Source organism: Symphalangus syndactylus, chromosome 20 (genome assembly GCF_028878055.3).
Source record: "Symphalangus syndactylus isolate Jambi chromosome 20, NHGRI_mSymSyn1-v2.1_pri, whole genome shotgun sequence".
Lineage (NCBI taxonomy): Eukaryota > Metazoa > Chordata > Mammalia > Primates > Hylobatidae > Symphalangus > Symphalangus syndactylus.
In genome coordinates, this window is record NC_072442.2 from 8,840,918 (window position 1) to 8,868,622 (window position 27,705).

At 44.2% G+C, this 27,705-nt stretch overlaps 1 protein-coding gene across 1 annotated transcript in view; it reads right to left on the minus strand.

Annotated features, from left to right (window-relative positions):
* CA10 (carbonic anhydrase 10) overlaps positions 1–27,705 on the minus strand; it is a 525,515-nt gene that overhangs the window by 12,478 nt on the left and 485,332 nt on the right. Inside the window, exons 5-6 of the mRNA XM_055258217.2 lie at positions 9,400–9,495; positions 4,955–5,027 (exon numbers count right to left, since the gene is read on the minus strand). Of these exons, the coding sequence (XP_055114192.1) occupies positions 4,955–5,027; positions 9,400–9,495 (169 nt within the window). The remainder of the gene's footprint in view (positions 1–4,954; positions 5,028–9,399; positions 9,496–27,705) is intronic.

The window sequence follows — 27,705 nt, forward strand, 5'->3', positions numbered from 1 at the left end:
GCATTTTAAAGATATCTTTAGAAGTGATTTTCAATCCTAAGTCATGGAGATTTGAATTGCTCTTTCAAAGTGAGGACATGTCCCGCCTCTCTTCTCTATTTATTCTTACTCTCAGGATTTCACCAATGTTTAAACGCCATCTGGATGCCAACGTCTTCCACATTTATATCTTCAGTTCTCCCTCCTGAAATCCAGACTCATATATCCAACTGCCTACTCCACACCTCTTCTTGGGTAACTTATAAACATCTCAAGCTGAACATGTTCAAAATTTCTGATTTCCTTCCCACCCACGAATACGCTTCATCCACAGTCTCCCCATCTCAGTAGATGAAAATGTCTTCTTTCCAGTTGCTCAGGCTAAAAGCCTTACAGTCATCCCTCACTCCCCTCTTTCTCTCACATAAAACATCAGATATATTATCAGATATATCAGTACCTTTCTTGGCTTTTTTTTTTTTTTTTTTTGAGACGGAGTCTTGCTTGGTTGCCCAGGCTGGAGTGCAATGGTACGATCTCAGCTCACTGCAACCTCCGCCTCCCAGGTTCAAGTGATTCTCCTGCCTCAGCCTCCCAAGTAGCTGGAATTACAGGCGCGCACCACTACCCCAGCTAATTTTTGTATTTTTAGTAGAGACGGGGTCTTACCATGTTGGTCAGGCTGGTCTCAAACTCCTGACCTCATGATCCACCTGCCTCAGCCTCCCAAAGTGCTGGGATCACAGGAGTGAGCCACTGTGCCTGGCCTCTTGGCTTTTTCTTTAAAATATATGCAATTATTTCTCACCATCTCCCTGCCAATCCCCATCAGCGTGGTCAAGGTCAATGCCATGGTCTCATTATTTGGGTTGCTGCAATCCTCTTTTATTGTGGAGTCTACCCCTTTAGTCTGTTCTCAACCAAGCAATGAGGCGATCCTTTTGTCAACAGATTACGTCACTCTGCTTAAATTTCTAGACTGGCTTTTTGTTACAATGACCTTCAAGGGGCAGATTTTCAGAAGACCGACCCCCTTTAGAATTAATCTCTGTGCCTTCTCTGGTGACTATATACGTCAATAATGGCAATGTCACTGTGTCCCTCTGAATGACTGATTTCCACTGGAGGTACCATGTTCAGGGCCAGGGGAGTTGGAGAGAGCTTAGGTCAGGATGGACTTGAACTGCCAAAGTTCCCATCAGTTCTGTGGTTAGTATATGTCCCTTTCAAGTGGAGGCACCATGCAAATAGTAAAAAGATGCTTCTTCAAACTGAACCAAAGTTGGAATTAAGAGAAAAACATGCTGACAAGTTTCATGGAATGTGAAAATATCTTCATTGCAATTAGTTTTAAGACCCTGGAGCTAAGCTTTCCTTCCTCTTTAGGGAGAAAGCATGATAGGAAGGAAAAGCAGAGGAAACAGTACCCAGGAAGACCTGTATTTGGATCCTTGCTCTTCCACTATGGAAGAATATTTTTCAGCAAATGTTCACTTCTTCCTCATCTTCATCTCCTTGGGAGGATTTTCATGTTGAGCTTGGCCGTGTGGCTTGCTTTGGCTTGTGGAAGTGGACAGAGTGAGTGTGTGAGTTTCATGACTAGGCCTTAAGTCACATCACTTATTTCTTCCTTCTACCATGAGAACTACTAGCCCTGGATATCATCTTGATCCTAGAAAAATGAGAGCCACGTGGAGCTGAGCTACTTCAGCTCACTTGCACACCTGTAGCTGGAAGCAGAGCCACCCCTACCAACCCACAGAGGGAGCAATAAGAAATCAATGCTTATCATTGAATGCTTGTTGATTATGCAGAAGTTGCTGACTGATACAGCCATTAAATGTGTGTCATTGGTCAAATGACTTCACCTCTTGAAGCCTTGGTTTTTCCTGTCTGTAAACTGGGGATGGCAATCATACTGTTCTGAAGGACTTCATGAGCATTAGGTGAGGAGCCTGTATGTAAAGCATAGACCTTGGTGTGTGGAAAGTGCTCAGTAAGCATCTTCTCCATATTCCTGGGGCTCAGCACGTTGCAGAGTGGATACTGCATCTAAATGAGCAGAGCAAATTGAAGCTATGCTGGGGTGCAGTTCTGGGTAGCAACAGTAGAATGGGCAGGGGTGGAGTTTAGGTGTCCCTCAGTAGCATGGTAGAAATGGTGGGGTGGGGGGTTGATTTCTCTCTCTCGCACACTTAGGAGGACAGAAGCAGGATACCCTGATAGGGCCCCCTGAGCTGTCTTCATCTTAACCTGAATTTATGGGCCAGTGCTGGCCTAACCTGCTGCCTGTTGGAGAGCCTCGGGAGAGACTTCCAGTCTTATGTTTCCCACCCACTGGCTGTGTTCTAGTGAATGACTCCTACTTCAGACTCCCCTGCCTGCCACTGGGCCGACCTTCTGGCTGCCCTGGGGACAAAAGAGAGCTGTGGTTTTCTGCTGCGCAAATCAATTCCTTTCTGCCACAGTGTCCTGGGCAAAGCAGTGTCAGGGTCATTCTCATGAATCGGCCATCATTATTCCTGCACTGCTGCTCCCTTCAGGTATGTGACAAAGGTCACTACAGAGGACACCTCCATTACTCCCTGCTGGATTATAGGAGCACAAAATTCCTGTTATTAGGGGGCCTAAATCAGCTATCTTTCCCCAGGCAGGCCAGAATCTCTTTATCTTGCTTTGGCTCCTCTTTCTTTTCCCTGGGCCCTGAGGGATATAGAGTATGGGGGTCAGAAGCAGAGGGCGCTCCTGCTCTCTTCTATTTGCATCTCTAGGAATGTGTCTTCAGAAGTGGTAAGGGTGTTTAACCGTCTGCCTGCCTTCTGCATAAACACCTTAACAAGGCTCAAGATCTGGCTCCAGAACATCTTTCTTGCCACTCCCTCTGCCCCGTCACAGCTCCTGAAAGAGGCCATTCATCCTTCCATTCACCCAGGCCATCACCAGTGCTTATTGGGCGTGCCTCGTCTTAGGCACTGAGACGAAGAGCTGATGAAGACAGAGTTCCTCCCTCTGAACTCTTCGCCGGCCTTCAGTGCTCTCCAGGTTTTGTGCATGTGGCTCCCCACACTTGGACTGCTTTTCCTTCCCTCCCTCCCTTTCTTCCTTTCCTTCCTCCCCTTCCTCTCCCTCCCCTTCCTCTCCCTCCCCTTCCTCTCCCTCCCCTTCCTCTCCCTCCCCTTCCTCTCCCTCCCCTTCCTCTCCCTCCCCTTCCTCTCCCTCCCCTTCCTCTCCCTCCCCTTCCTCTCCCTCCCCTTCCTCTCCCTCTCCCTCCCCTCTCTTGCCCCTCCCTTGCCCCTCCCTTGGTGGCACAAGCCACATCACTTAATCAGACCAGTGCTGGGGGGTGGGGGGTGGGGTGGGGAGGAAAGTCCCTCTAATGACTGACTCTGCAACTGGCAATCTGTTAGACTGTGTGTTGGGGTTTTAATGTGTGATTTCATGCATTTTCACGGTCTCTAAATTGCGAATCCAAGATTATTTGAAAACATTTTATTTAATTTTCATGCTTTTTTAATCAAAAAAGTTAAAAGAATAATAATCTTTTATGGGCAGTTATAAATGTGCTATTTACACACGAGACAGAAATATCTCCCTTAGCTGAGCAATCTAAGTGTGTGCTTAGAGAGGACTCCATAAGAATACTAATGAGAAAAGGCAGAATATGCTTGGAGACAACTTAATTCATTCTTCTGGGCAATGTCTATCTAGGTGGAGTGGGATTCTCCAGGTTCATTCCTCAGCCCTACCAGCCTCCCAGCCTCTGCAGATGGGAGGGACTTGGCAGTAAGCACGTGGTAGTTGTAGGGCTGCTGTGTGGGCCATCTTTACATCCCTGGAGCTTCGCTTGGTGCCTGTCATGGGGCAGGCATGCAGGAAATGTTTGTCGAATAAGTGAATAAACGGCTGAGTGAAGGATTCTCCATACTCTCCGTTGGCAGTCCAAGGTAAGAGCTGTACACATTCATTTTTTTTTTTTTCTTCACATCACCATTGGAGATAGAAGCAGCAGACACAGCTGAGCTCCTGGCTTGGTGAAGCGCATGCCAAGGGGATGTGGGTGCTTGGATGTTTGCCAACTGCTTTTCACTTTTGTGAGAATCATTATTTACCTATTGCTTGATTCAGAATCCCAGACCTAGAAGGACTTTAGAAACTTGAAGTTCAACTTTTTTACTTTACAAGATGAATGACACAGTCAAAGTGAGGAAACTCCTTGATGAAGGACAAAGCCAAGACTTGAATCCCAGCATCCTGCTCGCTCCTAATTAGGTAAAGACAGTCTTTTTTTCCTCATATTATTTCTTTCATCTATGGGTGTGTGCTGTCTCACCCAACTTTTCCCACATCCTGCACCTACTGGGATTGCTGGAGATGACAGCAGCATCTTTTTACTTCCTCCTTCAACTTTGCACTGTTCTCTCTTTTCGGCATAATGAGTCTGGGGATAAAACACTCTGGAAACCCAAGGAAACTGGACAGAGTCCTCTACATCCATGGGCCACACATGTGGCTGAAGACAGATGCCATCCTGTCTCTGCCTGGAAAGGAGACCCAGCCACGCACAGAGAACTGGTCTAGCTGAGGCCTTCTGTAAATGTTGCGATTGGATCCATAGTACCCGATGAGGGCTTTCTCAATCCCATAATTGGCAAAGCCCCAACTGTGGCCAGCTGACATGGTGGAGTGTGTCAGCCAGCAGAGTCCCCTGGCTCATTACCAATCTATGGGATAACGATGACCACCATAGTCATAATCATTATTGCCTTAGGCATGGATGACAAAGGCATCCTAGGGACTTCTGCTTGAAATGAGCTGCTGCTTAGCCAGACCCTAATCTCCAGAGTGACTTTCTACAGAACTGCAGGATCATGAAACTGAAAAGGGCCCATGGAGATCATGAGTTCTGGCTTCCTGCCTTCAGGCAGGTCTAACCTTTATAGAATAGTTGCTGTAGAGGAAATTGAACCAAACTTACTTTTATATGTTATTCTTGTGATAGTATCTCTGTTGAGCATTCGATTAAGAAATGGGTTTGATGAATCAGAAACCTGGAGGAGAAAAGAAAATATTAATGACTGGGCATCACTCTTGCAGGACAAACATCTCCCCGCGACATTCATTTATTCATTCATAGTTACTGAGTATCTACCATGAGCCAAACACAATGACAGCTGGAAATTCAGAGAGCAAAGCCAGAGTGCCTACTCTCAAGGACAGCTCAGTCTAGCGAGGAAGACAGGTAAGTGAACAAACGGTTCTCACACAGTGTGAAGAGTGCTATGATTGAGTCATTGGTGTAATGATGTTGGAGGAAGACCAGCCACCACCTGAGAATCTAAGTCATGAGTCTGGGAGGATGGGTAGAAGTTAACAAAGTGTTCTGGTGATTGATAGATTGTGAAAAGGGATGAAAGGCAAGGAAAAGCATTTCATACAGAGAATCTGTACATACATGGACACGGGGAAGTGAGAACCAGGCATGCTCATGCGAAGACTTCAGTGTACTTGGAGCTGAGGGTGTGGGGAAGGATAGGAAGTGAGCCTAGAAAGATTGGCAGGGGCCAGATCGTGTCAGGCTTTTAAGCAAGGTAGGGACTGGCATGTTAGGAAGGCGAAATTCATCTAGGTAGAGAGCAAGACATAAAGAGTACCCAGAATAGAGGTATAAGGAAATGGGAAAAAAAAACTGAAAAGTATCACTGCTCGTTGTTGCATGAATTGAGTATATCATAAGCCATGTAATTCAATCAACCATCCATCCATCCATCCATCCATCCACCCACCCACCCACCCATTCAACAAATATTTGCAGAGGGTCTATTATGGGCCAAACATTGTACCAAATGTTCAGGGATCAGTTGCCATTTTATGCATATGCCCTTATAGCTTCAAATTCCTCCTTTGGGAGAAGAAACCAGGTTTCCAGGAGCTTCAGTAGGGAACCATCATTGATGAGACTGTGATGTGGCCCTACATAAGAAAAGGGTTTTCTTAAAAACACCCATTTACTCAGCCTTTTCCGGGGTACCATTGTTCATCCTAGTCATTTCTCTCCTACATTGCTTAGCTCTGCTCTGTAATTTATGCCTCAGTGGCTAATCAGATGTTGTGACACATCAACATTTTAAATCTGATTTATCTGAGGGTTGGAAAAATTGCAGCAGATGATTATTATTATTAGATAAGCAACAGGTAATTTTAGCTTGGAGAAAGCACACACTGTTTATTTTCCCTCCATCTGTCTCTCTTTTTGCGGTTTCTTGGCTGTGTTGTGGTGAGACACACACCAAAGTGAGCTTGGTGAGTGACAATGCCCAGTGGAGGTAAAAGTCCACCCCTAAATAGAAAAGTCCCAAATTGAATACTGTTGCTCCCCTCAGTGCTATATTCAACATCTACTTTGACATCCTCTTCAGCCATTTAAAAGATAGCTTGAAGCCTGCTCCTGGTGCTGATGCACCCCATGAAAGATGGCTAGGAATATATTGTTGTGGCAGGTAAGGAATCTGTATGTAACTTACTCCCTGGGTGCCTTGAGCTCCTGGTACCTGGTGAGTCTGGGCAGCCCTTGCATTGGGACCAGACTGTTTTGAGCTGATTAAAAATAATTGAAAAATTTCCAAAGTGCACACAGATGATTTGTGGGCTCTAGTGTGTTGGCTGCGTGGGTGAGAGGATAAAATATGTACTTGGTATAAGTGAGCTTAAGTGGGAAGTTAATGGTGTGTGATTGAGCAGCAATTACAGCCAAATCTCAGTTCCCTGTGGTCACAGCAAGGGTGGGGGATTTGTGGAGGACAGAAATAAATAAAACTCATAGATAAGCAAGTATATCCTTTTAGACAGTAACTCCAATTTTTCTACGGCTCAGCTTTTAGCCAGGGTGATAACTCTAGGGCTAAACTACCAGGATGTGGGACTTGTCATATCCCACTCCTGGCCACCCTGCTGGGAAGGGAAGGCAGAGAGTTCAGAAGGAGGGGAGGACAACTACAAGAGGCTGTGCACCCTTAGGGACCAAGAGCTTTTTTCATCTTACTTCTGGATACCAGTGCCTAGCAGAGGGCTGGCCTGTAGTACCTCATGCTCCATCAGAGTTTTGAGATGAGTGAATGGTCAGTCACAGCTTAAATAACTCATGGTGGAGTTGATTTTCTGGGAGTCGATTATATGGAGGGAAGACAGAAATGTTGTGGCTTATTTTGAGATCTAGGAAGAAAGCTTCAGGTCCGCTCAGGAAAAGAATAGTTTCATCCCTAGGAGCTAAACTGACCTGAGAAGATGCAGGAGCTAGTTATTATCCCTTCACTGACCTCAGGGTCTACAGCCTAAGTTTCTTTCAACAGCCTGTGGGCAAGCAACTAGGACCTGCAAATCCCAACTGCTGGTCATGAGCTCGGTAGGAATGAACGTTTCTTTAGGAGCTTGTGAAACACACCAGTAGTTTGTTGTTGGCTTCCCAGTGTATCCATCGCTCTGTCAGCTGTCATGTGCCTGTGCTTCCAGAATGACAGTCACTGACTCAAGCTTTCAGCCATGTGAGGCAAAGTCAGGACCAAGGCCAAGACACTCTCCAAAGGACAGGAATTGCTGGGGCAGGCAGGATTTGTGTGGGGAAAGTCATAGGGGGAAGTGAGCTCCTGGACACACATGACGATATTGTGACCTATCTACAGGCTTCACGCTGAGTGCGGCCCAGGTTGAATGTACAAATTGGTTATCAATGCCATAATCAGGGCTTGATGAAGAGATACAGGAATTTGCCCTGTGCTTATGAGTAGCATGGGGTTATGGGGAGCGTGGGAAGAATGTTTTAAAACGTCATTTACTCCCTTCTTGCCCTCACTTGCTCTCTCCCAGCTCTATCGGAGAGACATAGAATGAGTAAGCCATTCTTTCATGAGTATCAAAGTCAGGGAAGACTTGGATCCTCTCCTGGCTGGGCTGTTACAAGTGACATGAACTTGGGTGAAATGCCAAAGGTTCTCTGAATAATTTTACTCATCTGTAAGACACAAAACGAATGCCCAACCTCTGAGTTTATTACTAAACAATAAAATGGATGTAAAATACATATCATAGTGTGTGGCATTCAGAAATCTACTGTTTATTATTCCAGGGTTTGTGATGATGCCAGGAGATACCACTAGGATCTGTGCTGGGACGTTTCCTTTGAGATGTCATGTCAAGTATCACAAAGGCATGAAAGCCTAAAAATATGCTTCCCTGGCCAAATATCCCTTCCTGTCTTTGTTAATGAAAAACCAGAGGAAGTTGAGGTTAGTGGCCAAGGATAGCAACATGCCATGGATGCCCCGTCCAGCCCCTGCCCAGTGCATAGGTCTGCCCTGATCTGACCGAGGGGAAGGTGAGGAAGTTAGGAGGGGGCATGGCACGGATGACCAGGGAGAGTGAAGTGCCTATTGCACAGGGTAATGCTTTTGTGGGGGCGGGGAGAGGGAGTAGTGCCCCAGGTGCCCACTCTGAGTAATAATGATGTCATCATGACAGCCCTGTTAAAATTCCCTGGTGGCAAATCCTGGGTTTCTATTGATCATCTTCATCAGATTCCCAATTCTGATTGGGGCACTTTCTCTAATGATCTGGCCAAAACATCCCCAGGGGCTAGCATGGTGACTGCTAATGTTTGGAATTGCCACACATTGCTTTTTTTTTTTTAATTCTTATTTTTCTAATTAGAAAAGCAATTTCTTTTTTTATTAAAAAAATTTGCATACCTGCTTCTCTCTACATCTGCTAAAATGTTAAAGGTAATTAGTATTTTTTTTAAACAAATTAGAATGTGCTTGGTTGGAGATTTTACGTTGTCGTTGTTGACTGTTAGGGAGATGTGGAGTTTCCTCAGATTGTCATAAAGTCAGTGTGGGTAATCTTATTACCAGGGATGCTTATGAAGGAATGGGAGAGCGAGAGAGAGAGAAAGATGATGCTCAGAGCAATTGTGAAGAAGCTGGAAGGAGCTATTTAGTGCAGTGCCTGGAGGGGAGAACATCTCACTGCTTCCTATGTTTACAAGAGGCAGCTGAATGGTGAACAGGACTTTAATCCTGTGGGGCATTAGTGAGCCACCCGCCCTTCTAGTATTACATCCTTCTGATTTGACTGCATTAGGTGGGTCCTAAAGCCTGTTCCTGGATCCAGCCCCCTTTTTCTTTCCAGGACAGAAGCTGCTTGAATCCTCAGGCCCAGATGCTCTGAAATGGAGATTATCATTTTTGCATCTCACTGCAGGGGACCTCATTTTTCATAAATCTCATGTATATAAAAGGCACCACCCCGTAGTTTTCTTAGGCATGGATAGCACCCCTTTTAATATTTCTAACTCCAACAGAGACCGTAAATTGGTATTCCGATTGAGGTGGGGATGGTGAGAAGAGTGAAGGAATGCAAGAGACTTACTTTTATAAATATAGAAACTACCACCAATCCATTTGGACTCTTTGCAGCTTCCGTGACATTCGTGTATAGCTCATGGTTATAGTGGATGAGCTGCACCTGGCAGGAGGGAAAAACAAGAATCAGGACAATAATCCAACATTAAAAGGTATGAGGCATAGCACTTGCCCCTACATAAGGGTGAACTGCAAAGTATATTGAGGAACAATTTGGAAGACAATTTTAATTGAAGGGATTTCTGAGGGATATGTGTGCGTATGTGTGTAAAATGCATGTACACGCACACAAAAACACCCATACATATTTGCAGATGTTTTCTGGTAACAAGCATGCTTTGAATAAGCTCAGAGCCCATCTGGCTCCGGCTCCATCTCAGGACATTTCCCCTAAAGCGTGTGTGGAGTGAATTTTCCTTATTAGGAACGGAACTGCCCTGTAGGGGTGGACGTTGTATCCTTGCTGCACCAACAGCTGCCACTCGCAGCCAGTAAATCTTCCTGGAAGCCTCGGGGCAAACAGGGAGCTGTTAGGTCCTGAGTCAGCCATGACCTGGGATGAAACTGGCCAGCCTGCAAGATGCAGTAGTAGCTGATGGCTCAGGCTTCTGATGCACCAGCCTGTCCCGGTCATCTGGTTGTATAGGACTTTATGTCCTTCTCATTCAATAAGGATCAGTCCACCTGCTGAGCCTTTTTCCTGTTACTTTTTTTAAATTCATTTTTAAAAATTGTGTATAAACATACATATATGTTCAAATCGATGCTCCAGCAATTTTTAGCCACATGATCAAGTTACCCCACATCATTGGGATCAATTGTTTCCTCTGAAAAATGGATATGATGATCTTTCCTTAAAATTCATGTCAGGGCTGTGATTTTAAAATAGTTTTGCTTAACAGTAGGGAAGCCTATTTTTTTTTTTTTTGAGTTGGAGTCTCGCTCTGTCACCCAGGCTGGAGTGCAGTGGCACGATCTCGGCTCACTGCAACCTTTGTCTCCCAGGTTCAAGTGATTCTCCTGCCTCAGCTTCCCAAGTAGCTAGGACTACAGGTGCATGTCACCATGCCAGGCTAATTTTTTGTATTTTTAGTAGAGACGGGGTTTCACCATGTTAGCCAGGGTGGTCTCGATCTCCTGACCTCTTGATCCACCCACCTCGGCCTCCCAAAGTGCTGGGATTACAGGTGTGAGCCACTGTGCCTGGCCAGAAGCATAATTTTTTAACAAATTAAAATATAGAAGTAAAAAATGTGATGCCCCCCCCACCACCTCTTTCTGATTCTAGTCCATGCTATACATACAACTATTAACAGTTTTGTGTACATCCTTGTGGTTACTTGTTTTGTGCTTATAAATCACACAAACACACATAGGGTATAAAAAATTATAAATTCCCTAGTCCACAGTAAGTGTTAAAAAACAGAAAGGGATGATTAATAATTATGATTCTGAATTTGATTTTTTAAAATTTAAAAGTAGTTTGTAGCTATCTTTCTAAGCCAATGCATATAGATCTCCCCAAGTCTTCCAAATAACTGTAGAATTCTCAGTTGCACAAACACCCATAACATATTTAACCATCTTCTCACTGGCTTTCGGGTTGTTTCCATTTTTTTGTCTCTTATAAAATATCTTTCTGAAATGGTGTTAGCATTTTCCACAGGCTGATATGAGAATCCAATAAGGTAGTGCATGTAGAAGTGATTTGTGACTCTGAAAGTGTAAGAGTACTCATTATTGCCAGTATCTTGAATTGCATTAAAAAAGGTGAAGTTTTAGAAGTTGAGAAATGTGATGATCAAAAAAGATGCTTTTCCTTGAACTTTGAGAAAAAGAAACCATATCTAACCCAGTGGTCTGCGACCTTCACTGTGCATCCAGATCACCTGGGTGCTTTTAAAGCCCACCTGTGCCTGTCTGTGCCTTCTCGCATTCTGATTTAATTGATTTGGGATGATACTTGTATTCATCAAAAGCTTACCAGCTAGAGGGAAGTTGGACTTTGAGAACAAGTGGAACATAATCAATGAACATTAATATCCCATCAGTGCCTAATCAGATGGACAGTACCTTGAATCTGAGAATATCCTGAGCCTCCTGAGGTGTAGTGGAACTTCTCATGAAGACAGAACATGTTACTGCTGTTCTTGAAATATCCCATTTGCTTATTGCTTTTTCACCTATGAGTTTTGCCAGTGGAGATGGATGACTCTACAGTAGCTACTCTGCCATCAGAAAGGCAACCGCAGGCCAGGGGTTGCTCTGCCTCCGCAGGACTTTTAATCCCCCCTCGCTTGTACCCCCACACAACCAGGACTTTCTGCAGGTGGAGAAATGTTGCCAGGTGGTGGAAGAACCAGCCACCGGGAGGTTCTCGCACACTCAGCACACCTCCCTTCCAGTGCTGAGTAAGCTTCTAATGAGAACAAAACACACCCTGCCATCTGTTAAGTTCTTCCCACTGATACAAGTGACCGACAAAACCGCCAGGGGATGTGCCAGTGCTTCCAGACATGCTTTGAAGTTACAGCATGTTCTGAACACCAGAGCATGGACGTGAAAGGCAATCCACTGGAGTGATCCTTCTGTCCAGCTTGCAAGGCAGAAAAAGGCAGGAAGAAGGCTCCTGGGCCATGGGTTGCCTCACAGGGTGGGGTTCTTTTGGGAGCCAGGAACCGTAAGAAAGGAGCTGGCAAGTACAGGGCTGAGGCTGTGCTTTAAGCTTGAGTTAACACATGTAAACCTTTGATCTGAAGTCATGCCTCCTCACTGTTCCAAGGTGGGTCGGCTATAGGATTCTGATATCAGGAGCTTTGGTTTCTATTAGTAGTTGTTGATGGACTGTCTATTATGTTAGGTTGAACCACATGAAACTGATCTTTTGCTTTACAAAACTGGTGAATTTATGGTTAATACATTCTAGAAATAAAGCTATTTTGAATATGAGTTTTGAGCATTTTCTTTCTGACCCCCAGTCAGATGTTAATAAGATGACACAGTGCTTGGCTATTCAGTGTGTGCTCTAGGGACCAGCAGCAGCCACAGCATCTAGGAGCTTGTTAGAAATGCAGAATCGGGAGCCCCATCCCAGGTCTCCTGAATCAAGATCTGCGTTTTCTCAAATTCCTAGTGATTTGGATGCATGCTAAAGTTCAGAAGTGCTGCTATAGCAGATACTGTTGGCTGGTGAGCAGAGTCCTGTTTTGTCTGGCTGTTTACCCCTTCTCCACTTCAGTTTGGGTGGGTTAAGGAGCACATGCATCACCTATGTTGGAAAACAGGCTGAGTCCAGATCATAGGACCCCTGGAATATCAGCAATAGAAAGGCTTTGAGCAGGGGAATGAGATAATCAGCGTGGACTGTAAGAGGGCAGATTGGAGCCAGGAGAAAATAGAGGTGGGGGCTGGGGGGTATTTAATTTCAGATGATGGCTATTAAGGCAGAGATGTGCTCTATAGGCCTTTGCAGTTTATAGAATGTGTATGTTTGTGTGCTGAAGAGGCACCAGGAGATTCCCCAGGCAGCAGAACATCTAGGAGCAACAGAAGAACCCAGGAGACAGCTTGACAGTCACCAGGCTTTTTGTTCTCAGCTGTAAGAACACAGTTTGGGCATCAAAGGTAACCTGGGACCTGTACCAGTTCATGCACCCACAGCAGGGCTTAACCATGAAAAAGCGCTGCTTCCTTTCTACTGCCTTCCAGGTCTTTGTTGGTGGTGATCACAGTTCCTGCAGCTGTTGCCTTTGCTCTGCCCTAGCCAGGCACAATAATGCCAACCCAATACCCACTAACCACTCACAACTTGCATGGGTCCAGGTGGGTCTGGAGAAAAGCAGGGTTCACTGCTTTTCCTACCATGACTTTGGGCCTGGGGAGCAGCAATGTGCAAATCACATCCTGCTAGGGACAGAGTATCAGATTGGCAGATGGGTTCTGAAAGTGATGCCTGTGGATTTCTTTTTGCAATTTATAGGTAACACTTTTAAATCTCAACCATAGAAAGTCTGAATTTTGAATAACTTAGATGGGCCCTAAGCTATACCTTAACTGAGCCCCAAGTTTAAGGCTTATGCAGAGAGTAATCAATCAGAGTGTCTGATGTGAAACAGATGATCAATAAGTAATTGTTCAACTGTCTGAGCAAGTGCACGATTTGACTAAGACTGCAGGGACAATGAGAGCAAAGTCTTCAGGGGCTAATGACGACATGCTGATTAAACACCAAGTTCAAGTTCAAGAATTTAAGATATTCATTAAAGAGATGCCTTGAGGGCTTCTGCTAGTTTAGTTGGCATTACCATGTGAAAGGGCTAAACATGGATTCCTGGAAATTATTTATTTTATAATCTTGATTTTTTAAATTAGTTTTAGGCAAGTATCCTCCTAGAGAAGCTTCCTGGAAATGCAAGACTGAGAAATGGCAGGAAGTCTTCCAGGGAGAATACTACCAGTCTTGTCATGATGTTCCCACATGGCCGGTGCCATGATCCAGTGCATTCTCTATATCTAAGTCCTCCATGATCTGATGTGACTTGTCTTCTCATCTCAGAAAGGCCACCTCACCTCAATCCTTTACATGGGCCTGGAATTCGTTTGTTCAAAAAATCTTTGAGGGCCAACTATGTGCTGAGGTCAATTGGAATAAGACTGAGAAGGTCTTTGTCCTCCTTCCTAGAGATAGTTTCAGATGGTGGTAAAGATAGCTTTGAAGGAAACAAAACAAGATTTTGACTCACAGATTGAAAGGCAGTAGTGGAAAGAATGGGGGATGAGGATGCAGAAGTGGGAGCAACATTCTGCAGTATGGTTGGTGAAAAGTCTTTGGGTAGGCTAACATTTGAGCCAAATTCTGATGACCAGGAGCCAGGTATGGGAAGATCAGAGGGAGGCGCATGTCACTTGTAGAGAACACGGCCAATGCAAAGAGCCTGAGATAGGGACAAGCGGCTAGGAATGGCTGGGAAAGGATGAAGGTGGCTCAAGATGGGACCAGTTCATCCAAGGCTTTGTAGACCATGGTGAGGAGCTTTGATTTTATTCCAAACACAATAGGAAGTCACAGGTGTTAAATAAGAAACCAATTGATCTGATGTGCGTTTTTTAAAGATCTCTCTGGTGTAGAGGAGGGCAAAGTGGGGACTAAGGAAGCCTTGCCTACCCTTCTTTACGTCATAGTTCAGCTGGGATTGTGCCCAATTCCTATGACTATTTGAGTTCACACTCAAGCACATGCTATTTTGCAACTATTCTTTTTGTGTCTTATCTTCTCCAGGACACCTTCCATGAAACACTGTCTCTGAACACCAAGTGCAGCTCCTGTCTGCTCTCATGATGCTCTCATCCAGGAGGCAAGTTTGTGATGGTTACTTTTATATGGCAACTTGACTGGGCAAAGGGATGCCCAGACAGCAGGAAAAACATTATTTCTGGATGTGCCTGTGAAGGTGCTTCTAGAAGATATTAGCATTTGAATCAGTAGGCTGAGTAAAGAAGATCTGGCCTTATCAGCGAGGGTGGGCTACATCCAATCTATTGCAGGTATGAATAGAATAAAAAGGTGGAGGATCATCTCTTCCTTGAGCTGGGACATCCCTCTTTTTTTGCCCCTGGACATCAGAGCTCCTGGTTCTTGGGTCTTCAGATTTTAGACTCTGGGACTTACACTAGCGACCACCTCTCTCCTTATGGTTTGGGATTGGGAATTACACCATCAGCACCTCCTGGTTCTCCAGTTTGCAGACTGCATATTGTGGGACTTCTTGGCTTCCACAATTGTGAGCCAATTCCCACAATAAATCTCCTCTTATATATCTGTGTATATAGCCTACTGATTCTGTTTGTCTGGAGAACTCTGACTAATTAAAATTCAAAATACTTTGCAACCAAAATGGGATGGGTACTGGGTGATCATAACAGATGTAAACCATAGACGCCCAGTACAGTCACATGAGTGCTGAATATCATTGTCAAAGTTAGTCAGCATCACCACTTTTGATGATCATTACCAACATTTTTCGAGCACCTCTTTGTGCGAGAGACGATGCCAGCAGAAACAACTCATTTAATTCTTGAAAACTTCTATGAGTTAGTGCCATTATTTCCATTTGAGTCATGGGGACATCAAGCCTCTGAGGGATAGAGGCAGAGCCGGGATTGTGCCCAGTTCCTGTGACTATTTGAGTTCATACTCAAGCACATGCTATTTTGAAACTATTCTCTTTGAGTCTGTGTCTACTTTTGGGTAAACATCTCAAGGGCATGGGTATCCATCATCACATCCCTGGTGATGGGATTTGGCTCAGAGGAGATGTTGGCAAGCATTTGCTGAATGAATGCCAATTCTGCATCTCATAGAGTCTTAGGAAGGGGTCTTAGAGGAAACCAAGGTCTTAGTTCTCAGCCCATGACTTTTAAAAATGAAGAAAATGAGGATCAAAGAGGAGCCATGTCTTGCCCATGATTATACAGCCATTCATAGATCCAATCATTCAACATGTGTTTACTGAACAACTCCTAAGTAAGGGAGGGTGATATGAGGAGAAATTGTATTGGAAGGCAGGAGAAGACCATGGAGAGCTTGGCAGGCCAAGGTAGGGGGTCTTGATTCCATCCTAAGGGTAACGAAGAATTTCACTTATGTCCTAGAATGTTCCTAGGACCAGAGGCAAAGCTTCTCCTATGCACTTAATTGAAGTGGAAGCCTGAAAACCATTGGCCTTTGGTGACCAGCTTTCAAGCTAACAGACAAGTACTCCTCTGTGTTAAATAAGCAGACCTGCTGCAAGCAGGCTTCCAAGTTGACACAAGCCACACTTGTCATAGGTTAAGCTGGGAGCAGCTTCAGTTGCACAGGTCTCAGAGTTTTCATTTTGTGGTAGCAAGGTGATGCACTAGTGTGTGCCGGGGGCTGCTCACTCACCCCTCATGCCTCAAGAGGGCAACAGGCTGTGTTCTCAGACCTCAGATCACCTTTCTCAGCATGATGCTCCATTTTTGTGAACGCAAAAGAGCAGCCTTGGAACAGAAGACCACACATGGCGTTCAGAGTGACAATGCTATCACCTTACCCCTGCTTAAACACCTCAGTGGCTTCCCCTTGCCTGTAACATAAAGATGCACATCTGGGCCGGGCGCGGTGGCTCACGCTTGTAATCCCAGCACTTTGGGAGGCCGAGGCGGGCGGATCACGAGGTCAGGAGATCGAGACCACGGTGAAACCCCATCTCTACTAAAAAATACAAAAAATTAGCCGGGCGCGGTGGCGGGCGCCTGTAGTCCCAGCTACTCGGAGGCTGAGGCAGGAGAATGGCGTGAAGCCGGGAGGCGGAGCTTGCAGTGAGCCGAGATCGCGCCACTGCACTCCAGCCCGGGCGACAGAGCGAGACTCTGTCTCAAAAAAAAAAAAAAAAAAAAAAAAAAAAAAAAAAAAAAAAAAGATGCACATCTGGGGCCCTGGCTTTTCTAACCATGCCTCCTTGTTTTCTGTGCTCTGCTCAGTGTCTTTCTTTCAGCCTCTCTTATATACTGGGCTTCCTCCTTTCCTAGAACATGTGCTTATTCTGTTTCTTATGCTTCCCTTCCCTTAAACAGAGAAGGGAGGGAATAAACTTCCCTCCCTTCACTGTTTGACTCCTACTTATGAACTCCTTTGTATCTCAGCTCAAGGGTCACCTGTTGAGGGAGATCCCCATGATCCACTCTCATGGCACTCTGCACTTTTCAAAATACATATCACAGTTTTATCTTGACATTTGTTGTGTGACTGATGAATGCTCACCTCTTTCACTAGACTTTAGGCTTCATCCAGGCAAGGGCCCTATCTTACTGGCCCCTGTGACATCTCCTATACCTGGTACATATTAACTGTATCAAGGCAGAAATAATTGTTAAATGAATGAATGAAGCAATGCAGGCTGTCTATTGTACAATGAAGTGTGATGTCCCAAGGGACAGAGAGAACGAGACGCTTGGCTGAACTGGTTAAAGAACAGTCTGGAATTCCAAAGGGTATCTCTAATGGGAACCAAGACACTGAGTATCACATTGGGCTGTGTGGGTCGCAAAGTCTGGTTTCACCCCTGGGTACCATTACGTGAGCAAGTCTCTCATCTATAACAGGGATAGTAATAATAATTCATAATTAATACTCATAGCACTGTGTGATGATTCTATAAAACCGAATATAAAAGAGCACTTAGCCCAGGGCCTGGCATGCAGTAAGCATTCCATAATTAGCTACTATTGTTGTTATGCAATATTTATTATACAAGCTAGATAATACAGCCTTCAGCTTCTGCAGACATAGGGGTTAGGTATGTGCAGGTCTCCTTTGTGGATCCAACATTGAGTCTGTTCTCCCAAGGAAACTTGAGGAAGGTGTCACCTATTGGGGAGCACCCACTGTGTTCCAGACACTGAATGAAGTGAGAACTTTTAAAGAGAAATGCATTCTGAATGGCTCATACTGTAATTCGAAGGTCAGCAGACTTTTTCCTGTAAAGATTCAGATAGTAAATATTTTTATCTATGCTGACGATATAGTACCTGTCACAACTACTCAATTCTGCTTTTATAGTATGAAAGCAGTCATGGACAAAATATAAAAGAATGGGTGTGGCTGGGTTCCAGTAAAGCTACAGAAACACAGCGTAGGCTAGATTTGGTCTGTGACTGTAGTTTGCTGACCCCTGCCAGTTTAAATTTGGGAGACGAATAAAGAACTTCCAGGCATATATTTTCCAGTAAGTGTTCTATACAGATAGGAGGAAAATATATGTTGAGAGAACCTAAGCATTAAGCTCTCCCTTCCCTTTAAATGAGGATGATTACTATTGTCACCTTTATACAGTCCTTTAAACTTCTCAAGGCGTATTCAACTCAAATGAGCTGAATTCTCGTCAATGTATAGGTCCCAAATGCCCACCCTATGCCAGATCCCAGAAGTCCAGAGATGAATGCTGTATATTCCATAGCCTAAAAGAGCTCACCCATATTACCACATTTGTTCCTAAAATAGGTGAAGCGAAGACATTAAGGCACAGAGAGGTTAAGCACCTCTTCTGAGGTCACACAGACAAAAAGTGACAGTGACTATTAATTTCACTTCAGCGTATGCAAATAGTTTTCTTTCTACAAGAAAGTAAAGAGAAAAGGGAAGATGTTCTGTATTCTGTATTTGAGGGGAGATCACAGTTCAGCAGCTGTTGCTGGAACAATTATAAGCTAGAACTTTTTTATAGAAAGTCATTAACAAGTTTGTCTTTATGCATAAGAGCACGCACAGTCTGCAGAGAAGAACACAGTTTGATGGCTACCAACCACCACATTCTCACCCTAAGGTTTGGTAATTATCATGGGTCTGTCCAGTGACGAGATTTTCTGCATTGTAGGCTATGGAATGCAATTATGGCTAAAAATAAAAAGAACTTTCCATAGTTTCATTGACTGAAGATCCCCAGATGTGGTCTGGCTATCATACCAACCTAGAAAACCAGAATGAAATGTAATTATTTTCCCCCAAAAGATAACAAAACTTGGATTTTAAAGCATGTTTTTCATCAAGTTGTATGGGAGTTTGCACAAACGTAGACTGATATATTTGGGTGCAGGATCATGCTGGAAAATGCAAGACCTTGAGCCTAGTCAGATACCTCCTCTGTCCAAGTAACGTGGGGCTACTTAGCCCCGTAATATAGGGATGCATCTAAGAATTGTCATGAGAGTGAGACAAGATAATCAATGACACAGTCTTTCAAGAACTTGGCAGGGTATAAGTAAACAAGATAAACAGATGAGATAACACACATAAAGAATCAGGGAAGTTCCGTGATGCTTTTTTTTTTTCCTGAAACATTCTGAAATAGCTGTTTCGAGAAGCCAACTTTTCTTCTATGATCCTTTCCCCAGAGCATCTGTATCCTTCCACTTCTTATTAAAGAAGCTGCTGAAAGCCAGAGTGGGATGAGCCTCCACCAATGTCTAGATCCTCCCAGAAGTGACTTGTAGGCAGTGGCTGCCACCATCCAAGAATTAAAGTTGAAGTCTGCAGGTCCTTTTGAAACCTCTGCTGACTTTAGTTAAGCCTATTTCCTCCCCATGCTCCTACGACCTCAAACTCGTCCCAACACAGGGCATGGATGAGGAGAGTTTGGCTCTGGCTCCAAGTCCTGGGTCTTTTGGTCTCTTTGAACTTCAATTTCTTCACAGGCAAAACTGTGATGACAACATAACCACTCAAATAATTGTGCTGATTAAATGAGCCAAAACATGTAAATGAGCTCAGGTGTACATGGGATAAAGGAGGCTTCAAATGCAGTGCCTGGCACAAAGTAAGCCCTCATTAAATGGGACTTGCAATGATTATTAGAAACGTCTGGCTGCTGGGGCTCCGATGAAGGGAGAGGCCCTAGAATGATGAAGTGACGTGTTAAGTTCCATAGATAACAAAGTCAGGCCATTCACACTTTGGGACTGTATTTCTTGAGAGTCCATATATTATTCACGTTTGTATCTTACTTTATCTTATTGTCAGATGACTACCAAGAAGATTTTGCTGATCTTTTCTTTCTGTAGCTCGTATTCTTGTATTATGAAAATAGATAAACTGAACATGTCTCATACTATATACCTTTTCTCTTTTAGGATTGTTGCTATTTCTGTGGAAGAGTTTGTCCCATGAGAACCACTGTACTGGTATGTGTAGGGCATTTTTGTTAAATATTTATTAAGTCATTCCAGATCCCACATAAATAGTATTAATAAAGGCTTGCTTGGTTTTAATTATTGTAGAGATTTAATGTTATGTAGTTCATTTGAGTTAAGGCAAGAATTATTTTTGGTCATCTTCTACCCACAAAAAAGCATTGGTTTAGATAGGTTTACAAGTATATTCTAGCAGATATTTGAGGGGAAAATAGGCCAATGTCTTTTGCGATCATATATGCAAAAAGCCAAAATTAATACTAGCCAGTGGAAAACAGCATTACAAATAATTTATTACAATCAAGTAGGGCTTGTATCAGGAATTAAGGGTAAATCAATGCTGGAGAAATCTTCCAATGTGATCTAGCACATCAGTCGAATGAAGTAGAAAAAAAGGGCCATGAACATCTCAATATGGACTACCTATATTTAGATATAGCTAACCAAATTAACATCCATTTTAGTGGAATTACTTCTCACTTAAATGGATGAACTATACAAAAAAAAAATAGAATCTAATGCTTCAACCTGATGCCTGGGATGTCTTTTGCCTGAGGTCTGAGCACTGGAGTGAACAAGGAAGACAGCTTCTAGATGATCATGAGACAGTTGAGGCCAAAGCATGTCTCTGTGATGCTGAGAAAGGCTCTGAAAGCTTCAGCAATGTGGTGTCCAGAGGGCAATGTGATTGAATGATATTTCAGGAGACCACAATGCAAGGTTTTATCCTCTTACATTTATTCATAAAGGTTTATAGCTTCACTGGTATAGATATAACTACATTGAAGAGGAATGTGATTTGTCAAATATCCAGGGGCAATGACTCTCAGTACCTGCAGTAGATGCACACCAAGGGGTTGACTGAGAAGACTTTTCTAGCTCACTTCACAGTTAGTCCCCATCCTGGAGGAAGGAAAGACTGAAGCCTCACACACTGCTTGCCAAAGCCCTCTTATTCACTCAGGGTTAATTCAGAAGAGTCACTTTAGGTGGCTACTGTCCTAACAGATATATTCATGGAAAATAGACACATAACATCTATTAGATAAGAGAGGACGGTTTTCTCTCCTCTCATAAATGAAGCTGCACAGCAATTTGGATAAAATGTTCACAAAACTAGGCTTGGTTTTGTACACATTAATTGCATAAAGTATGACACTTAATAAGCAGAAACACACACTGGTTTATTTCAAAGCCATTAAACCTGCAGTGGATTGACTGGGGGGGAAAGAGCACAGGGCTGGGAGTCAAAGGGGCTGAGTTTGAATGACAGCTCTGCCACTCAGTAGGTAGGTGTGCTCAGTGAGTCACTGCCCCCTTTTAGACCTCAGGGTCTTTATCTGGAAAACATGCAGATTTTAAGGACAGGGTTTTGTCATTCTTCTAAAACACTGATGGGAAATATAGGATGTTGCCTCTTGAGTTTCCATCAAAGTCAATGAAGTTACAGTCACACGTTGCTTAAAAACCAGGATGCATTCTGAGAAATGCATTATTAGGTGATTTTGTCATTGTGTGAACATCATAGAGTGTACTTATATAAACCTAGATGGTATATGGTATAGCCTATTGCTCCTAGGCTACAAACCTGCACAGCATGTTACCGTACTGAATACCGTAGGCAATTGTATTGCACACAGTGGTATTTGTGTATCTAAATGTAGAAAAGCCTCAATCAAAATATGATATTGTAGTCTTAGGGGACCACTGTCACATAGGCAGCCTGTCATTGAAGGAAATGTTGTTAGGTGGTATGTGACTGTATGTAGAATTGAAACCAAGTATTCAAACCAAAGTTTCAGTAGGCAGCATGTTTATGCCTGGGGTTACGAATAGATGGCTATGGGACCAGGCTGCTTGTCTCAGCAGAGAAGAAGGCTAGGCAAAGACCACGGCCAAAAAATATGAATGTGCAGCTTAGTCCCAGGGTCTCCTGGCAGCCACTTTGTGACTTCTGGTTTCTTCATTTGATCGTGCTTAGGTCAAATCAAACCAAATCCAAACAAAACAAAATATCTCAAACCTTCACTCATTGATTCTTCCAACAAACCCATATGTGTTTTCCATGTGCCAGGCACTGTGCTGGGCATGAGGAGATGAAAAGAGGGAAGATCTTAGAGGCAGTAGGAGGCACATATGCAAGTGTCTTGTAGCATCATGGACGACCATGTGTAAGAGGAAGAGGCTGAAGCCCAGAAGGGAAGGGGAATGAGGTAGGCTGACCCAGGAGAAAAAGGTAAGGACAGACCACTTTCAGTCTTGGAGACCCTGGTAAGAATATTGCCTTTATCCTCAGAACAGTGGAAAGTCATCCAAAGTTTGAAGATGGAGAAAGGGGGTTGTACGTGCAGGGGTAGGGAATGTTGATGACAGCAGCTTTGTTTCTGACACTCGATTGAAAACTCTAGAGGGAAGTGACCCTTTACTATAGCGCCTTTTCTCAATGTGGTGTCTGATTCTTCCAGAAATCACATTACTAACTGCCTGCCAACTTTCCCCTATTCCTGCCCTTCCAGAGCCTGCCTAGGTTCTTGGTGAGCCAGGTATTCCTAACCCTGGAATCAAATTACCCAAATTTAATAACCTCTCTCATGTGCCAGTACTTGACAAGTAAAAAGTAATTTGAATATCTGTCTGAGTATTAGTATTTTAACTATACAAGGCACCACAAATTAGTGATTTTTTTAAATAAAAAAGCAAATAAGAAAATGATGTATCAATTCAGATTGCAGGGAATAGGAAGTCCCAACACAGGCTTCTGAAAAACTGAGAAAAACATCCAAGAAGATTATAAAAGATGAGTAATGAGCACAAAACAACTTCTGGCGAGCACGGGAAAGTATTAGCTTATTCCAAGAAACAAGACACATTTCATCCAATTATTGGAAAATAAATGGCAAGAAAAACCAAACACCAAGGAAGTACCCCATTTATGTGGAAAAGTATAAAAGCAATGATTCAGGAACTAATTTGAACAATCCAGGGATACTCACATTGATTCCAGCCCGTTGCTGCAATTTGAAATGAAGCCAAATGCCAGAGGACAATGAGATCTGTTTTACGGGCTCTTACATGCCACATAGGAGGGAGGGAGCCACAGGAACACACCACATTGAAGAAGGAATTGTGATTTCTGATGGAAGGGCTTTTGGGCCAAGTTAAATCTCAGAATCCAGCTCTCCCCCTGCTCCCCAGACAGTGTTGCTAGAGGTCCGTGGACAGTGGGGTCTGAACAAGTCTTCATTGTGTGTGATTGCCCCTTGCTTGCAGGGCCTTTACAACCTTTGCACCACTCCCACTAACTGCTTGCAGTACTTCCATCATGACTTCAATCCCAAATACCTCCTACCCATTTTAAAACGGCCCTTGTGGTATAGATGTGTGTGTACTGCCCAGATGGAGGGCTGTGGCTAGGAAAGTCAGTTTCCTTATCTGTAAACTGGAAGAATGATTGATAGGTTCTTGTGCTACACATTTCTGCTGAGCAAGCAAAAAAAAAAACAACCTTGGGTTAGAACATCCTTCCTGCTGCACCCTGTGTGGTCATTCAGTGTCACTTCTGTGCAGGATGCAGCTGGTTATTTTCTCTCCTAGTGGATTTTGTTTTACAGAAGGATCTTTGGTCCTGTGACTGAAAGGTGAGTTGGGGGTGACAGTGGGGAAAGGAGACAGAAGGAGGGAAAGCCAAATTACAATCACTGTACTGCAGGGAAGTCCAGATGGGACCCTTGTCCTAAGCTTCCAAAATATGCTCTGGGAGGGAAACAGAGACAGCATTTTGCTGACAGCACTTGGGAACAGGCGTGTGGGCAGTCTATATTAAGACTTCAATATCCATTCCAAGTGTATCTGTGTGTATGTGAGAGCACTGTGGCTTTACTTGGAAACCAGTGATCCCAATCTCTCTGGGGCAGATTCCATTTTTCATTCTTCCCTCCCTATCCTTGTAATCCAGGCCCAACCATTCAGCAAAGGGTCTACCCCCAAATACCATGGCTCCCTCTGGGGCCTCTGTCTTTTGCCAGGGCAAAGGCTGTTTCCAGTAGAACTGGGTCAGCTAGAGGGGAAGATCTTCATCCCTTGGGTAGCCAGAGTCTGAGGCATTCCCAAGGGTGAGTGGGTACAGTGTGGTTCCCATCCACAGAGCAGTGGCATGCATGCCATGCCAGCTACTGTACCAGTGAGGGACGATTTCAAGAAGAGACTCAGTCTTGGCCTCAAGCATTTCTCAGTCCAGCGCGCGAGAGAAACCCAGCTCTTGCAGGCAGAGCTTTATAAATTATAATGCATCTTCCTGCCCACTGCCTTTCTGAACCCAAACAATAGCCCTTCTGTGAATTAGGCCAGGATGCTTTGAAACTGTCTTTCAGACAGGAGGAGCTGAGGACCCAAAGTCACTCAGTTGTTTATCAACAGATCTAGACTTAAATCCAGGCCTCTGATTCCCAAACACAGTCTAATTTCAATCTGTAGACTTGGTCAAGCTGCTGCTTTTGTCTGGTGTACCCTCCTGATATTGAGAGGTGACAATGTGCTAGCAACCCTTGCTTGTTCTCGGGTCCTCCTCGGCCTCTGTGTCCACTCTGGCCACGCTTGAGGAGCCCTTCAGCCTGCCACTGCACTGTGGGAGCCCCTCTCTGGGCTGGCTGAAGCTAGAGCCGGCTCCCTCTGCTTGTGGGGAGGGGTGGAGAGAGAGGCACAGGTGGGAACCAGGGCTGTGCAGGTGTGGGCCACTGTGCCCGGCCACATTTGGGTCTTTATCCACGTGGTTTGTCTCTACCAGGAATGGCCATTGTTTTGGCTGTAATTTCTGTTAGTGGAATGCCCCTCCTAAATTGCTATCTCCTCCATGCTGGCCTTCTGGATTTTCCTGTATGAATTTGCTGTCTTCCTCCTTTTGAAATCTTGTAACATTAAAATATGGACTTGACTGTGCTTTCAATGATAGCTTCTGTGCTTGTAGCAGTTCCTCCATAGCCTGTAAGTAGTAAGAGGAGTTAGAAATCTAACCCTAGCCTTGCCACTTCATAACTGTGACTTAGGGCATTGAGTTAACCTGTCTGAACGTCATCTTTAGGGTAGAGATAATACTGTTTATTTCCCCAGTTGTTGTAAGAATTACATAAGTTAGTGCATGTAAAACACCTGGTATCTACCAGATATGCAATAGGCATTCAGGATTCTTAAGTCCACCCATATTCCCACATTTCTTATTACCTCTTCCCCAAAATACACACAGACTGTCACACACAAACAGTACTACTGCTGCTACCACCACCACGATGATGGCTCAATACCCAGTGCATACAGGATCACAGCATGCCAGCGCTATAAAGTTCCCTAGCAGCCCATGGTTTTAGTCACTGTTTTGCAAATGAGTAACTATCACCTGGGTTGGGATCAGTTGCCCTAAGTGAGTACAGTAATGCAGCTAACATTTATTGGGTACCACATCAAGGCATTGTACTTGGTGTTTTATAAGCATTATCTTATTTGAGCCTCCCAATGAATACCTTATGGGGTTAGGTAATAACATTTTCATCACCCCTATTTTGCAGAGTGGTGGGGGCCGGGGGACCAAAACTTAGAGGTTAAGTAGTTTACCCAATATCTCACTTTTCTAATAAGTTGAAGAGCTAGAATTTGGACCCCAGGAGCCCAATATCAGATCCTGGCTCTTAACCAGAAGCCAGAATGAAAGTGAACTCCAGATAGCCTGCGTTATTTTCAGAGTCCTCTCCAGTGTCTCAGAAAGGGCTTCAGAAATTCAGAAAAAGCTCATTTCTTGATTCCCATGCCAGAGCTATTTGCCCAGGGGAGCTGAATTGAACATAAATGAATTCTACCAGCCCAGATCCCTCACCCTGCCAGTCCCAGTCTTCTCCCGGAATAGTTAAAATGAGTTCCCTGAACTCTGGCTGCTTTCTAGTGGGGAGGGAGTTCCAGTGGCTTTGCAGGAGGGGAGACTTGGAAGAACTCCACCAACTTAGTTTATTCCAAGGCACGCCCAAGAAACGGATATTCTTGACTCTGTCTTGGCTGAGACAAAACACACACCTCTCTTGTTGGTCTTTCTGAGTTGAACAGTCTTGTGGCCTTAATGCCTATCACACTGGATGGTTTCAGGAAAGGGCCATTCTTTGCTTTCTTGGTCCATGAATTCAGAGCTGGGTTGAGCAGTGATGAGAAAATGAACCCCCTAGCCCCAGCCAGCCCTGGATCCTCTCTTGTGTTCATTCTCCTTTGGCATTTGGTAAGCAGGAACCTTGATGTCCCAGATGGTAGAGACAAGGGATGGCCCCAGGCAATTCATGCAGCTACCTCAGCTGGTTATAGTGAATCATTGTGTCTGTGCAAGAAGGAATTATGAGCACTCAGTGGGAATTCTGTACTTCAAATAGCCTATTCCAAGTCAAACTCATTACCCTGCCACCCCGAACTCCACTCCAAATCTCCTCCTCCTCTTCCTTCGTCCCCTACATGGCCATCATCCTCCCAGTGCTACATTTATAGACTTGGGCGCCTACGGAGACTCTTTTGTCTTCCTTATTCATGAGAGCTCATTAGTCACGAAGTTCTGTGAATTTTTGTAATACGCTTCATGGTTCTTGCAACTATTGCTGTCCTCTTTATGCCAAGTGCTACTGCTTCAGATCAGGGCCTCAAGTAATCTCACCTTATTATTGCATCACTTCCTAACTGGTCTTGCTGCTTCCAACCTTATGTCTCTCGAAGCCAGTCTCTCCATAGCCATTGTGATGGCTCTAGGTCTAAACGTTTCACTTCCCTGCAAAGGAAATCCTTCAGTGGCACCTTAGTTTCCTCTGGGAAACGTCCAGGCTTTTTTATCCAGCCTGAAAGGCCCACCATGACCTCCAGCTTCACCGTTCACCTCCCTGCCCTGCCCACATAAGCCGGCCATGCCAAGCCACTGCATGGACCTGGCTGTTTGCACATCCGTATCTGTAAACACACCTTCCCCTCCTCCTAGAATGTCTTTCCCTCCAAGTTCATCTGGAAAACTCTTCCTCATCCTTCAAAACCCTGCTCGGCTTCACCCTCCAGGTAGAGATGCTCATGCATGCCTCTCTGCCACCACCATGCCCACAACATACCTCTATTAAGGCCTCTACTGCTCCATATTGCAATGATTTGTGTACAGTGCATCTCCCAGGTAAAATGAGAGCTGCTTGAGGGGCAGACAGTGGTTTATAGAAATTATTTCCCCAGGACCTAGCACAGCTCCTGACACATAAGCACTAAATATACTTTGTTGATATAGATGATTTTTCTGAATGGATCCAGCTGATTCCTTTCACGAGCACAACCACTGCAGGGAAGAAAAATAGTCCTCTTAGTTAGGAAAAAAAATTACTTGACATGTCTTAACTGTAAAACCCTTGAACAAGCACTTTATCCTTCTTGTGTGGTTACTTTTTCTTTATTATTGTGTGGCTGTGGTCTGGATAAAGTTGTCTGAATTTTATTCATTTCTTAACTCTGATTGCTATCTTGCAAGGGGGATGGGATGAAATAGCAAACAATATATTCTAGCTTTTTTCTTTCCCAGAGACATATATAGAACAGCCTCTGAAGAAGTATTAAT